This window comes from Acanthopagrus latus, chromosome 12 (genome assembly GCF_904848185.1).
Source record: "Acanthopagrus latus isolate v.2019 chromosome 12, fAcaLat1.1, whole genome shotgun sequence".
Lineage (NCBI taxonomy): Eukaryota > Metazoa > Chordata > Actinopteri > Spariformes > Sparidae > Acanthopagrus > Acanthopagrus latus.
The window spans coordinates 11,991,302-12,004,109 of record NC_051050.1 but is presented as its reverse complement, the minus strand read 5'-3'; the positions used below and the strand labels follow the sequence as shown (position 1 = coordinate 12,004,109).

General features: G+C 43.3%; 2 protein-coding genes across 2 annotated transcripts; one reads left to right on the top strand and one right to left on the bottom strand.

Moving 5' to 3' along the window:
- The first annotated feature begins 1,258 nt into the window (after positions 1-1,258).
- On the top strand, positions 1,259-5,278 carry pou5f3 (POU domain, class 5, transcription factor 3). Its single transcript, XM_037117322.1, has 5 exons — positions 1,259-2,383; positions 2,520-2,631; positions 2,966-3,096; positions 3,752-3,916; positions 4,003-5,278. The coding sequence occupies exons 1-5, from the start codon at positions 1,625-1,627 to the stop codon at positions 4,261-4,263; spliced, it is 1,428 nt and encodes a 475-aa protein (XP_036973217.1). The 5' UTR covers positions 1,259-1,624; the 3' UTR covers positions 4,264-5,278.
- A 1,418-nt stretch (positions 5,279-6,696) lies between these two features.
- Positions 6,697-12,159, bottom strand: LOC119030024 (fucosyltransferase 7 (alpha (1,3) fucosyltransferase)). Its single transcript, XM_037117323.1, has 3 exons — positions 12,024-12,159; positions 10,285-10,413; positions 6,697-9,042 (listed from the first exon to the last, which is right to left on the bottom strand). The coding sequence occupies exons 2-3, from the start codon at positions 10,285-10,287 to the stop codon at positions 7,969-7,971; spliced, it is 1,077 nt and encodes a 358-aa protein (XP_036973218.1). The 5' UTR covers positions 10,288-10,413; positions 12,024-12,159; the 3' UTR covers positions 6,697-7,968.
- Between the last annotated feature and the right edge of the window lie 649 nt (positions 12,160-12,808).

Genomic DNA, 12,808 nt, shown 5'->3' with positions numbered 1-12,808 from the left:
CTTATTGTTTCAATCTGAAAAGGAGCTAATGGTCGACCATCGCAACTCGGGATCTGAAATCCACGGGGTGCCCCGGGGCCAGCTCGTACAATGGCACCCCCTCTCCCTTCCCGCAGTGTTGTCTTCCTGCCGCAATCTGCGGCCAACGACTCGCGCTGGGGGAGCGCATCTGTACACCGCTCCGGCCATCCAGGCCATTCAATGGCCACCGATCAAGGGTGAAAGGGAGAGGTTCACCTGAATGCTGCTGCTCGTTTTATGTCCCAGCTCCCAGTTTAGCCAAAATCTCAAGAGTGTCCAGCCCCAAGGTTCGCCATGACAGCAACCTCTGACTAAACCCATCTCCACGACTGTGAAAGAAATGAATCTTTTGAAAGTTTTGAAAAAGTGCAACAAACATGGAACGCCTAATTTCCAATACAAAAGACAATTTCTAATGCAATTAAGATCGTCTAAGAAACAAATATTTATTTGGATAAACGACGGAGAAACTGGGACGTGGTCCTTCATGCGCAAATCCTCCAAAACAAGCTTTCACCACAAGCTTAACCCTTTTTCAACTCTGCCATCGTCTTTCTCATGTGTAGCCTCCATCCTTCCTGCATTCTTGCTTTCTAACTGTCGCTGTCTCTCAGTGTTTTCTATCACGACGCAGCCTTTTTTCCCTATCTGCAGTGTTTGTGTTTGTGACGAGCTGTCGCCTTCGTTCGTCTCCAAATCAAATGTGCTCCGATTAATTAGGCGATGTTAATTTGTTCTATCACAGCCATTCACACAGTGCCACTTTATTTTATTTAGTTTACATGTTAGTGGTCTGAACGAACTCGGCCTCAAAGGCGGGGATTTTAATATCAAAGCCATCTCCTTACGGGGGAATAATTTAAACAAACCGGGCATTATGATTAATGTATGAGGTGCGCAAGTTATAGTGTGAGGCTGCAATATGTATTTACAGGAGCGGCGGCCCGTGCCTGTTTAGCAATGTAAATATGCTCCTCCGGGTGGATCCAAACTGTTGGATATGCTGTTAGTTCTCCACGGTGGTGATTCTGGATCGCGCGTAATTTGTTTTCATTCAACTAGTTTTTTAAAAGAAGAAAAAAAAGCAGGGATCTGAGTAGTTCTAGGGGCCGAAATGGCTCAGAGTTGATGTCAGAACACGCCCACTACTTTGGTGAGGAATCAAGGTCATTCACAAATTCAACCATCAGCTGTGCGCAATTGTCTGCGCCAGCCAATGGGCGAGGAGAGAAGGCGATCCGCGACACCCGCAGCTGTGATTAGGAAAACCTGTGGAGCCGAGGCCGGACGGGGGCATTTGAGCTTGAAGGTGAGGGAGAGTGTTGGTGTTAACAGACTGGACTTCATGGAGTAGGCCGCAGGCGTATTTGGTGGTTATGTTGCACCAAAAGAACGGCAAGGCCTACGTTTTTGCGCAGTTCCCCTCAAAGCGGACCTTCCTCCGGAGAGCTTCCCTCCCATCCCTCTTTGGTTCGTGCGTAAACTTGAGACGGATGAGCAGCCCCAGCAGTCGCCACTAACTTTTTTTTTTTTCTTCTCTTGGACTTTTAAATCTCGGACCCCCCCGCTTGTCAGGCCTCACGGCACTCACACCGTTTGGAAGATGTCCGACAGATCGCAGAGTCCGGAGTGCCAGAGCCGGCCGTATGACTTCAGCCGGACCAACCTTTGCACCCAGAGTTTGGGCCACGACAGTCTGGGCAGCGCCGCGTCATTCCAGCTTCCTCACGGCGTCCTGCCAGACCCGAGCCTCTTCTACAACAAAACCGCGTACAGTGGCATCACGCCGGCATCCGCGCAGACCTTCTTCCCTTTCCCATCGGTCGCCTGTGACTACAGGGGCTCCGACGCGCAGGCTGGAGAGTTTGGGCAACCCAAGCACTGGTATCCCTTCGCTGCGCCCGAGTACACCGGCCAGGTACCCGGCGTAACAGCAGCGACCCAGCCCATCAACCTGAGCCCCCCTATAGCCGAGACCCGGGAGCAAATCAAGCTACCCGAAATAAAGACTGAGAAGGACACTGGCGATGACTACTCAACGGAGATCAAGATTCAGCAGTACCCGACTCCCCCGACCTCCGCCGCCATGCCCCACGGAGTCTTCTACCCCACGGCCTGGAACCCGTCCTTCTGGCCCGGGATCACCCACATCACCCCACCCGGCAGCAGCAACCAAAATCCCTCAACATCATCCGCGTCCTCGCCCTCCATGTCCCCATCGCCCCCAAGCAACGGCCTTCCGGGGAACGCGTTTTTCAGCGTGAACCCGAGCCAGGCTGCCCCCGGGCCGCAGACGCAGAACCCGGCCTCCTCCACGCGGAGCAGCGGGTCGTCCAGCGGCGGGTGCAGCGACTCCGAGGAGGTAAGAACAGCCACCGAATCAGGCCTCCACATTCAGAACCCAGCCAAGGAGACACGATGCAGCGTGGAGGGCCAATCTGAGGAACGTACTGAACGCCAGTTTCCATCTAAAAATGTGTATTTGCTGTGTTCAACAGGAGAACCTTTCCACAGAGGAACTGGAGCAGTTCGCCAAGGAACTAAAACACAAGCGCATAACCTTGGGTTTCACTCAAGCTGATGTTGGCCTTGCCCTGGGTAACCTTTATGGTAAGCTTGCATTCATCTTGCTTCAGAGTTCTTCTGGGTCCCATGACACCATATTCAAACCTGAGAAGCTGTCATTCTTGATTCAATAACTCCAACCTGGAAGATACTCCTTTTAAAGGTGTTAAGATGTTCTATGTGGACTTTTTGTTTTTTGTTTTGATCCATCACTTATTTTGATATTTGGTTGAGCAAGTCACAACTTTCTGATCTATTCTGTGCATTTCACAGCTTGGAGTAAAACAAACTCCTTGAATGTCGCTCTGTTGTTTCTGAAGTCAACCATCTTCCATTCATTACTGGTAGATGTTGAAGTCTTTTGTGGTTTTCTGTGCAGGTAAAATGTTCAGCCAGACAACCATCTGCCGCTTCGAGGCTCTGCAGCTGAGCTTCAAGAACATGTGCAAGCTGAAGCCCCTTCTCCAGAGATGGCTGAACGAGGCAGAGACGTCGGAAAATCCCCAGGACGTAAGTCTGCGACTCTTGACATCTGCCGACTAGTTTGCAAGACAACAGATGATCAGCAAGCTTTGCCGGATTGTTTGGTAGCAAACTTCCTGCTGAGCTGACTTGAACCAAGGCCTTCTGCTCTTCTGAAGTGGAACATGCCATCTAGTGGCCATGATCAAGCTGTTTAGTGCTCATAAATCACCCAGTTTGAGTCTTTACTTTGATTCTTGACCATCTATAATGGTATAGTGGTAGATTTTGGGATGTGTTACATCATGATGTGGCGTAAGTGTTGTCTTTTCCTGGTTTCAAAGGCTGCATTTAAGCAAACTGTATTTTTTCTGAACTCGCCTGACTTCTATTTGTTCCGATACTTGCCTTTACAACTGGTCATTACATCCACATTACTGATTGTTCTTTTGGTACCAATAGTGATATTGAGGCATCAGGTCAAAAATATTGTGACATTTGATTCATCGCCCAGTTTTAAGGTCAGGAAAGCGGATTCTGGTTTCAGACCTGTGATTGAGACTTGACAATCAAATATCTTTCTCCAGATTTGCCTTCCCTACTTTTCTGTGCTTTATAGAGGAGATTTGAAAGTATCACAACATTTATTGTGTATCTTATTTTAGCCTGATTGTGATCTAAAGCATGTGTCTGATTTCCACAGATGTACAAGATTGAGCGGGTATTTGTCGACACCAGAAAAAGAAAGAGGAGGACCAGTCTGGAGGGAGCCGTGCGCTCGGCTCTGGAGTCTTACTTTATCAAGTGCCCCAAGCCCAACACCCAGGAGATCACGCACATCTCAGATGACCTGGGTCTGGAGAGAGATGTAAGTACAAACTCTTGAATTGGTTCATTTTTTAAAAAAAAAGAATAGGTTGTCATGTTTTAAAAGACAAACACCATTCTTGACAGGTCGTGCGCGTTTGGTTCTGCAACCGGAGACAGAAAGGAAAGCGCCTGGCCCTCCCTCTAGACGAGGAGTGCGATGGCCAGTACTACGAGCAGAGCCCATCCCCGCTGAACATGGCCCCCTCTCCCATTCCCAGTCAGGGCTTCCCTGCTTCCGGGTATCCCAGCGCCCCTCCTCCTACACTCTACATGCCCCAGCTGCATCGGCCCGACGTCCTGAAACAGTCCCTGCACCCCGGACTGATTAGTCACCTGACTGGATAAACATGCTCAATTTACTCTCGGACAGAACCACAGATTGCCTCTCGGTCCAACCCCAGCTCAGGCTGAAGACGAGCCTCTGCGTCCAGGAACCAGATCGACCGATCACAGCAGTGCAAGGTTGGAAGTGTTGGAGCTGTTCTGGTTGCGACAGGGGGGAAATGGGTCAAAGTGGTTTCTTGTTCCTGTTTAGATGGTGAAATGTAATGAACTCCCAAGAGGGTTACATCCTCTTGCAACTTTTGACCTAAACAAAGAGGAACATGTAAACTGAATGTTGCTGAATGTGCCTTTTGTGTTCTTGGATAGTGCATAGTAAGTTATTCCATAGGCTTTAATAATTGCAGAGGTAGAACAATGTGCTGCTACAGTGTAAATAGTCCGTTTGTGAATGTGAGCAGGGTATTCCTTCCACTTACACTCAATCTTGGGGAGGTTTTCTGTGGCGCAGACGAGAAAAGATCTAGTCCATCAAGAGGGATCTCAGTGAGTTTCTTTTAAACAGAATTCATCGTCGTCAGTTTTGTCAATGTTTGTGCAATACTTCTGTATCCCATCTGGACAGAGCAGCTCATCATTAAGTCCAGGTGTATTTTTCAATTTTGGTATTGCACAAAGTTGCTTTTGTAATGTTGAATTTTTTTTAAATGTCCCATTTGTATACAGGACCCCAGATTTTTGCCCTGTGGTTGTTTGTCATTGACGTGTTTTTAGCAAATATTCTTATGTTCAGTGGGAGATGGTGAGATTCAAAGTATTTTGAGGGAGTGTGACGATTGATTTGTTACTCTTAGCTGCTAATTCTGCCAATTGCACGATGTCAGTGTTTTTCTTGGTGTCTCATGTGAATGATGGGGAGTTGTGCTTGACCTGATTTGGATCAATTATGCTGTCAAGTTGAGGCTACAACAGCCAAAAACGATGTCAATACCTCATTTTATTTTTTATGTAAAGGGTTTTTAGTGTTCATGAAATGTTGAATAACACTTGATACTAAAAGTTTGGGTGAAGAATTTCTCATCTGGTGGTGTCTCATTTTGACTCAAGTCTACTATATAGAGATGAAGACATTAAAGGGTAACTCCACTAATGATACATAATGTGTGCTTACAGGTCTTGGAAGTACTACTGCCTAAGTGGAAAAATGTAGGGTAAAACCTTTCTTAGCCCAAAAGGAGTTGCATTCTGGGTAATTTAGGTGCCAGGTTTTGAACAGCAACTTATACGTGTAGAACACGGCTCTCCTGTACACTGTTGGACAAATGTTTGAAGTGAATACAGCAGAACCAGAGATGCCACCTTTTCATTGCACTGATTTTATCAGATTACATGCAGCTTCATCTGGAGCCACAAATAGCATGATACTGCTTTTTTCACATATGTGAATACATATACAGTGACTCTCCCCAAGACCTGCAAACACACTTTTATGTGTAAAATTGGTGGATAGTGACTCCTCTACTACACCTTGTAAGAAATAGCAGTCCTTTTTTTTTTTTTTTTTTTTTTTTTTTAATATGACCCCGAAACAATGAGCGAGACTGTATGCATTGTCAGCAAAACACTGGAACAATACCAGCCATCAGTGTAAGCAGTCATATAATCTTGCCTTTTGAACAATTTTATTGAACTTTTCAATCAATGTGAGTGCAAATTTTAAACTATTAGACTCCAAGCAGTAGTTTTTAATGTGACACATTTCCTTAAAGGCGCAATATGTGAGAACCTCTGCAGAATGTTCAAGACTTCACTGCAGTTATCACCAAAATGTTGCAAGTGCACGAGTGTAAAGTTGTGACATCTCTGTGTGAAGTTGCTATGTTCAGTGAGCTAACCCGCTAGCTCCCAGCCCATTGGGGCGCAATACACCCATGCTGGTACACCGGCACCACCCACACCCCGGTGCTCTGAGTTCCTCGTCTGGACCACAAGCAGCGCAGCTAACTGAGCTCACTAGCTAACAGCAGCTGCAGCAGTCAGTGGTTAATCTGGTGACATTCTGCCTCCTATGTTGTGAGCATGAATTATATAAGTAGCCAGTTCTTACATATTGCACCATAACAGGTTGTTAATGGATGAAACTTGAAATTACTGGTATGCTGGCTAAACTAAATCTATCTCTATTAAGTAAAACTGACTTTTTATGTTGAAACATGTGTTGAGATATATGTGCAAACTTTTGAAGTTGCTTTGTTTTGCCAGTAAATTGTTATGCTGTCTAGTGGCAGGTTGACCTGCTATATTCTATTGCTTTTGATTTACAACCAGATGTGGTGGTTACAAACAACTTTTGCTCGTGAAAAGGAACCTTATCACGCTGACTCACTGCCTAGCCTCTGTTTTTAATACATTTGAGGAAGTTGATCTTTTTTCTAAGATCAGAAGTACAGTATATTTGTGGCTTTCCTGCAGTGAGACTCTAACAGTTCATCTAACTTCTTTAGCAAACAATTGTTTTTTTTTTATTGGTAAAGAACATGAACACAATTCACAATTTAACAGCCCAAGCTCTGCGATGATAGTCAGTAAACATTTTCAAAACCAAAAACGTTGCAAAGAAATTGACATCAAATCAAAAGTCTGCTATTGTATATCAAAACATAAAACAGAGTTCATAACTTTTGAATGGTGCAGCATTATGGAATTCTAAGAATGCTAACATTTATAGGATAGGCTATATTTTTAGACCATTGCTTCATTACATTCAGCACATCTGTTGTAGCAGGGTGGAGTTGCATCAGGCTCAGGCTTTCATCTCTTGCTGAAGTTTTCATGTTTTTCTGGAATCCTGTGCCTTTAGTTTAAAGGACAACATCATAAGAAAACATTTACCGTAGAACCAAAGGCAGCATTTCTTCTATTGCATCTTAGTTATCAGTAACTTTTGTGCTTTGACATGCAGTTAACTAATTTTACAGTAAAAGTTTTTGGGGCTGTTGAGTCATATAAGTGCTCTCAAAATAGACTGATATAAAGTGCTAGGGATTTTCGTCACTCAGTCATTAGTTAAAAGCATGACGGTTGTGCTGGTCATGTGCATTTACAGTATAAATGTCTTCCCAAAGTGTCCTTTGAGAAGGCTGAATCATTCTCAAGGATGTGATTATTTAGATTTTTTTCTATATTCAAATTTCTCTCCTCTTGAAAGGATTTTCACCTTTTTCTTTTTGTTCTTTTCCTTCTGTGTTTCAGGGTCTTTGTGCAGGTAAAAGATCTTGAAAGTTAAAAAGGCCAAAGTCCAAACCAACCCAAGCCCCTCTCCCACAGAAAACACTGCTTGTGAAACGCCTCTTCAATAGTCCCGCCTATAATTCTGTTACTCTGTGACATCATAGTACCTCACCATGTAAAAAAATATGCACAACTGAATGCCCAATGGCTAGTTTACCACTTAATTAAATTAGAGTCAATTAAGCACAGCCGCTTAGTTGTTTTTGATGGTGCTGGTTCATGCATGTGCAAACTGACCAATCAGAGCAAGTGTTTTTTTGGGGAGGGAGTGGCTTAAAGAGAAAAGAGGTAAAACAGAGCAGAATGAGATGGGCATGTAAACCCTTTCAAGTAGTTTCCCAAAATAAATGTTTGAACCTGAAAATGAGCATGATAAGTCCTGATGCAATAAAATGACGTCATAATGTGTTCCAACTTATCACAGTATGATAAAGTTGGATGAAATATCAGGGAAAAATGAACCACAACTATGCAAGCTTAAGTGTTATTGACCCATGCCTCTAGGTCTGTGTAAACTTTCTGCTGAGGTAAACTGTTGTACTGTGAGCAGATCTTACACAGTCTCTCTCTCCAGTCCGTGTACAACTTCACTTTCCACTGACGTTTCCAGGTGAAATATTCACTGTAGCGTTTCTTGTCCTCTGCCAGCTGTTGTAGATACTCGCCCAAGTCTTTTATGGATGCAAACTCGTCAACGTGGATGAAAGAATTAGGAGGAAGCACGGCTTTGTAATCACCTAATGGCGCTCCCATGACGACAGGAACTACCCCGCCTTGGTAAGCATTCCTCCACAGCTTCTCTGTGATGTAATCTTTGCTGAGTGAGTTCTCAAAAGCCAAATAGAAGTAGCAGCCAGAGATTGTAGGTAAGAGTGCTCTAGAGGGGAGGGGATTCTTTGTCCAGCGACCGTAAACTTTCACAGGAACTACGGCACTGAGCTCTTTGTACACTTGGCTTCTCTTGTGCTGGTTCCTGTAGTTGCTGACAACCCAACAGGCCAGAGAACTCTTATTCAGAGGGACATCGTCCACCAGATGTTCATCAGCTGCCTTTGATAGTATCTCACCATAAGGTATAGTGATATCGGCGTCCCTCCTGTAGGTTACAGTCATGTTGAAGATGTTTGCATACTTCCCCAAGTTTCCATTGTTGACAGGAGCCTCGAGGGACATCCAGGCCCACCTTTGGCCTTGCGGCCGTGGGAGGTCAAAGGGCAGCTTGTGGATGCCCTGAACCAGCTCTCTGTTGTGAAACACCACCACATCAGCTGAAGGGAACAAGGAGCGCTGGTCCACCAGTCTACAGCGAGGGATACGGTAGAGGTCCCAGCACACGTCACCCTGCAGGCTGAATGACCTGCCGAAGGGCCAGTACCAAAGCAGGATGGTCACATCTCTGCTGCTGCTCCTGTTAGAGAAGCTAGAGGGCTCTGTGGCCTGGAATCGTGTCTGCCATCCATTGAGAAGACACAGCGATAAAACACAGAGAAGGGAGATGACCAGACGTGTCTTCATTGAGCTGAGTACACTCTTTTTAGTGTTATGACACCCCTGTCACAAAAGGGAGTGAAGAAGTAGAATTATGAAGAAGTAGTGACAGTGTGGGATTTAGAGCCATCTCATGGTCTGGTTGAAGATTGTAACTGACTGAACATCGTTCCTCAAACCCGCTTCTAAAGTCATAATTTGGTTTATCTGTTCTGGGTTACTGTAGAAACATAGCACCGCAACGTGGGCATGACTGTATTTTTTAGAACTGGTAGCCTCAGGGTTAAAGCACTGCAGATTGTTGTTGTGTTGATGTTATTCCTCTACCTGTCTTCCCTCATCTCATGTCGTCTCTCTACTGTCAGCCAGAGGCATAGAATAACCCCTGGAAATGTTTGGGCAGGAATGAATGGTCAGCAGCAGTTTAATGTTTTATGGTAATGTGGGTATAGTTTGGAATGGTCCTTCAACAATAAATAACATCAACAGGTCATTATACTGCTGACATTTCAATTGGTAAAAAAAAACAAAAAAACATGCAGCCTTGCATCACACATGTCAACCATCATGTCTAAACAATACAATAAATCATTATATAGTTCTTAAAGATGGTTCATGGGGATTGAACCAATTTAGAATTTAGCACGACTTTGCAATGCCAGAAATTAAAGGTTAAATTCTGTTAAAACTCCTCAGCATTTGACATGATATGACTCAGGTTTTCTTTTTTTCATGGAGAATGACCTAAAGTCACATTTTAATGTGACACTAAAGAGATGACATTGCAAAAAGGATTCACGATTACATCATTCTATAATTATTCTTAATTGTTTGGTTGTGTTTAGTTTGGGGCCGTAACAGTATCCATACTCATTTTCTCTAAACTGTGAGGGAAAACAGTAGAAAGTCACCCATGAGACAAATATGGGCTTTATATTGATACATAAAAAAGAAAAACCCCACATGTTTTCATCTAAATTGTAAAAGTTCGTACAGGAGACACAGACAGCTAGAAAACAACCCGCGCTTACTTCATACTGATATTCGTAAACAGAAAAGATAAGACAACATTTCAAAGGGGGATTCTTAGGGTGTGGTGTTTGTTACAGTGATGCAGACGGATGACAACAGCATTTGCAGATTTGTCCTCTAGCATCTGTGCACAACATGAAACCTGCCTGTAAATGAACATCATCTCTAGTAACAGAGGTGAATTAACCAAACTATAGCAAAATTTCACTATGTCAGACTGTAATATCCCAAATTCCTGCACACTGAACATGACAAATGTAATAATAAACTCACCATCAGGTACTCCAACTCAGGCTGTGACACCCAGTCTGAAGAGTCTTCCACCAACGTCTCAGATCATACACCACGACATGTTTCTGCTCAACCAAGACGCAAGATAATTCTTATGAAACTTCCTTTTTTCTAGACGGACAAAAGGACATGAAAGCATGATTAATAAGACATATTTGCATCTATTAAATTAACATGTAATGATATAATAATAGAAAAAAGGTCCTATGTGGTTTCAATTGTCTCTCTTTCCTCGTGGAAGGGGATATGATTAAATGTAAAATAGTAAAGATGAACAGAAAACAGGATTGCGAAACAGACCCGAAACTACGAAGTTTCATTTTGCGTAACATAAGGAAATAGGCCTCAGAGTGACCCAGTACATACAAGAAACTGATGAAGACACTCAGAGAATGTGATAAACACGAAGGACAAAGAGCTGTGCAACAAAACCACAAGTAATTACGGCAAAAAAAGAAAGAGGAAAAGAAAAAAAGAAAACATAAGCACATATAGCAACAGAACAAGATGTCCCATTCAAATGAGAACTTCCTACTAGTTAGGGTTGTAAATAGCAAAAAAATTATAAAATAAAATCCTTGTATGCGTAAACTTACTAGGCTGATTCTGATTCTTTAGGATTTATTTGTATGAGATATTTTGTCTAAACTGATTTTGTTGTTTCGTTGTTTTTCCTCCCTTGAATCGAGGGTCTAAGAACGGGTTAAGGATGTCCCTCACTGCACCAATTTGTATTTTTGAGCTATATAGATTCAAAATTGATTTGATTTGATTCCATGAATTCACCCCTTGCATTGAAATGGATTTGTCCCCTCTATTCTCTAGTTAGCAGAACCAGGCTCCTAAATTGCAGAATATCACACCTCACAAAACAGAAGCACCACAGCTCAAACCACATCAATATATAGAAAGTATAAAATAAGACTTCACCAAACACACCTGTCACCTGATAACATAAAACACACCGCTGAAAAACCAAGAGCTGACTTTGTTTCCCTTGTTTTGACACCTCAGTCTTTACTTTAAAGTCATTTATTACGCGATGAGAAAATATAAGTTCTGGAGGACTGACATACGCCCATATAGTTTTTTCTTTTCTCTTTCACGCTAACACACACACATTCCTTTGTGATGCACCTGACGCACATCAAGACCACATACACAGAAACGGGTCTCCTCAGACCTGAAGGGGTCCTCCTTTGCATTTGGGGTCAAATGTCAACATATTCCAGATTTTAACTCATGCATTAAAATGAAATATATATAATATAAAAATAAGAAATTTCTTCCAAGGCTTTCCCCGATTACATCAGATTCATTCTCTATGTAGTTATTTTAAAGACTTTCAGTAAAGCTTTGATAAAAGTGAAATCGTCATGAGTTGACACAAGAGCCTCCAGATATGACGGATTCGATTAAAACATTTTATTTTCCAAGTGTGCCTCCGCAGTCGAAACTTCATCTCAACAGGATGTGGTGAAAGACTGGCACTGTGGTACTGTTCTGCTCCCTCCCCTGGCTGTTGTAGACCGTTACAAGGTGCCAAGGTCATGCAAATCTACTCTCAGCCCTGAATATATTCATTTGCTCACAGCAGACAAAGGGCAAAGTCTCCCCTTTGACATTGTTTGCACCTCTTGCAAGAGGTAAGATCAAACAACACATTGCAGGTCAGACCACATGTAAACAGAGATACTTGAAACAGATCTTTCTCCACTTACTTGATCACAAGTTGACTTCTTTGTTCTCCCCTCTCAGTCACCACAGATACCATTTATGGCCAGTGCTGGCTGGAACCTGAAGATGAGCTTGAAGAGCTTAAAAACCAGAAACTCAGCCCCATTTAAGGAAGCCGAGGTGTGGCTCTGTGAAAGAGTCTTGCATATGATTTGTGCTCAGCATCGTGTTAGATGCTCCCACCCCATCTTGTCCTTCCACGTCCTCTTCAATTACGGCTTTCTAGTCAATGTGATGCTGCTGCTCTTTCTGTCCTTGGCAGCACTCCGCGAGTACAACGGATCACAATCAAGAGGTGTCTGCTGCATGTGTGCACTGATGGGAAAAGAGGAAGCGCGGAGCATTTTGCGCAGAATTGAGATGGGGGTTACTCAAGGGTGATCACACAGCAGCGAGTCACTGGGTGTTGTTATGTTGCGGATAATTGCACAGAGGTGATTAATGGCTTCTATAGTTAGACAGAAATGCATGGTGGTTTTTAAGATGTTTGGGAGGAGGAAATTTGACTTGACTAGAAAGAGCTGCAGATGCACTTGATGTGCTCTCTTTTATTCTTTTAATGCTGTAAAATTGGACTTAATTGCACTAAAACAAACCCACCCATCAGAAAGCTGTTGTTTTGTCTATAGAACGAGAAAACACTGTGATCAATTTGTGCCAATCGGTGCAGAGGCAACAGCTTTGTACAATTCAATTACTAGTATAAATGTTGTAGGCGTGTGCAAAACCACAGTCGGATGTTGAAAATACATGTTTCTTTGCATTTAAT

Excerpts from the sequence above, each read along its gene's own strand:
- pou5f3 (XM_037117322.1), top strand. The coding sequence starts at position 1,625 with ATGTCCGACAGATCGCAGAGTCCGGAGTGCCAGAGCCGGCCGTATGAC. Across the intron at positions 2,384-2,519 it reads GGTGCAGCGACTCCGAGGAG|GAGAACCTTTCCACAGAGGA; the intron begins GTAAGAACAGCC and ends TGTGTTCAACAG. Across the intron at positions 3,097-3,751 it reads CGTCGGAAAATCCCCAGGAC|ATGTACAAGATTGAGCGGGT; the intron begins GTAAGTCTGCGA and ends TGATTTCCACAG.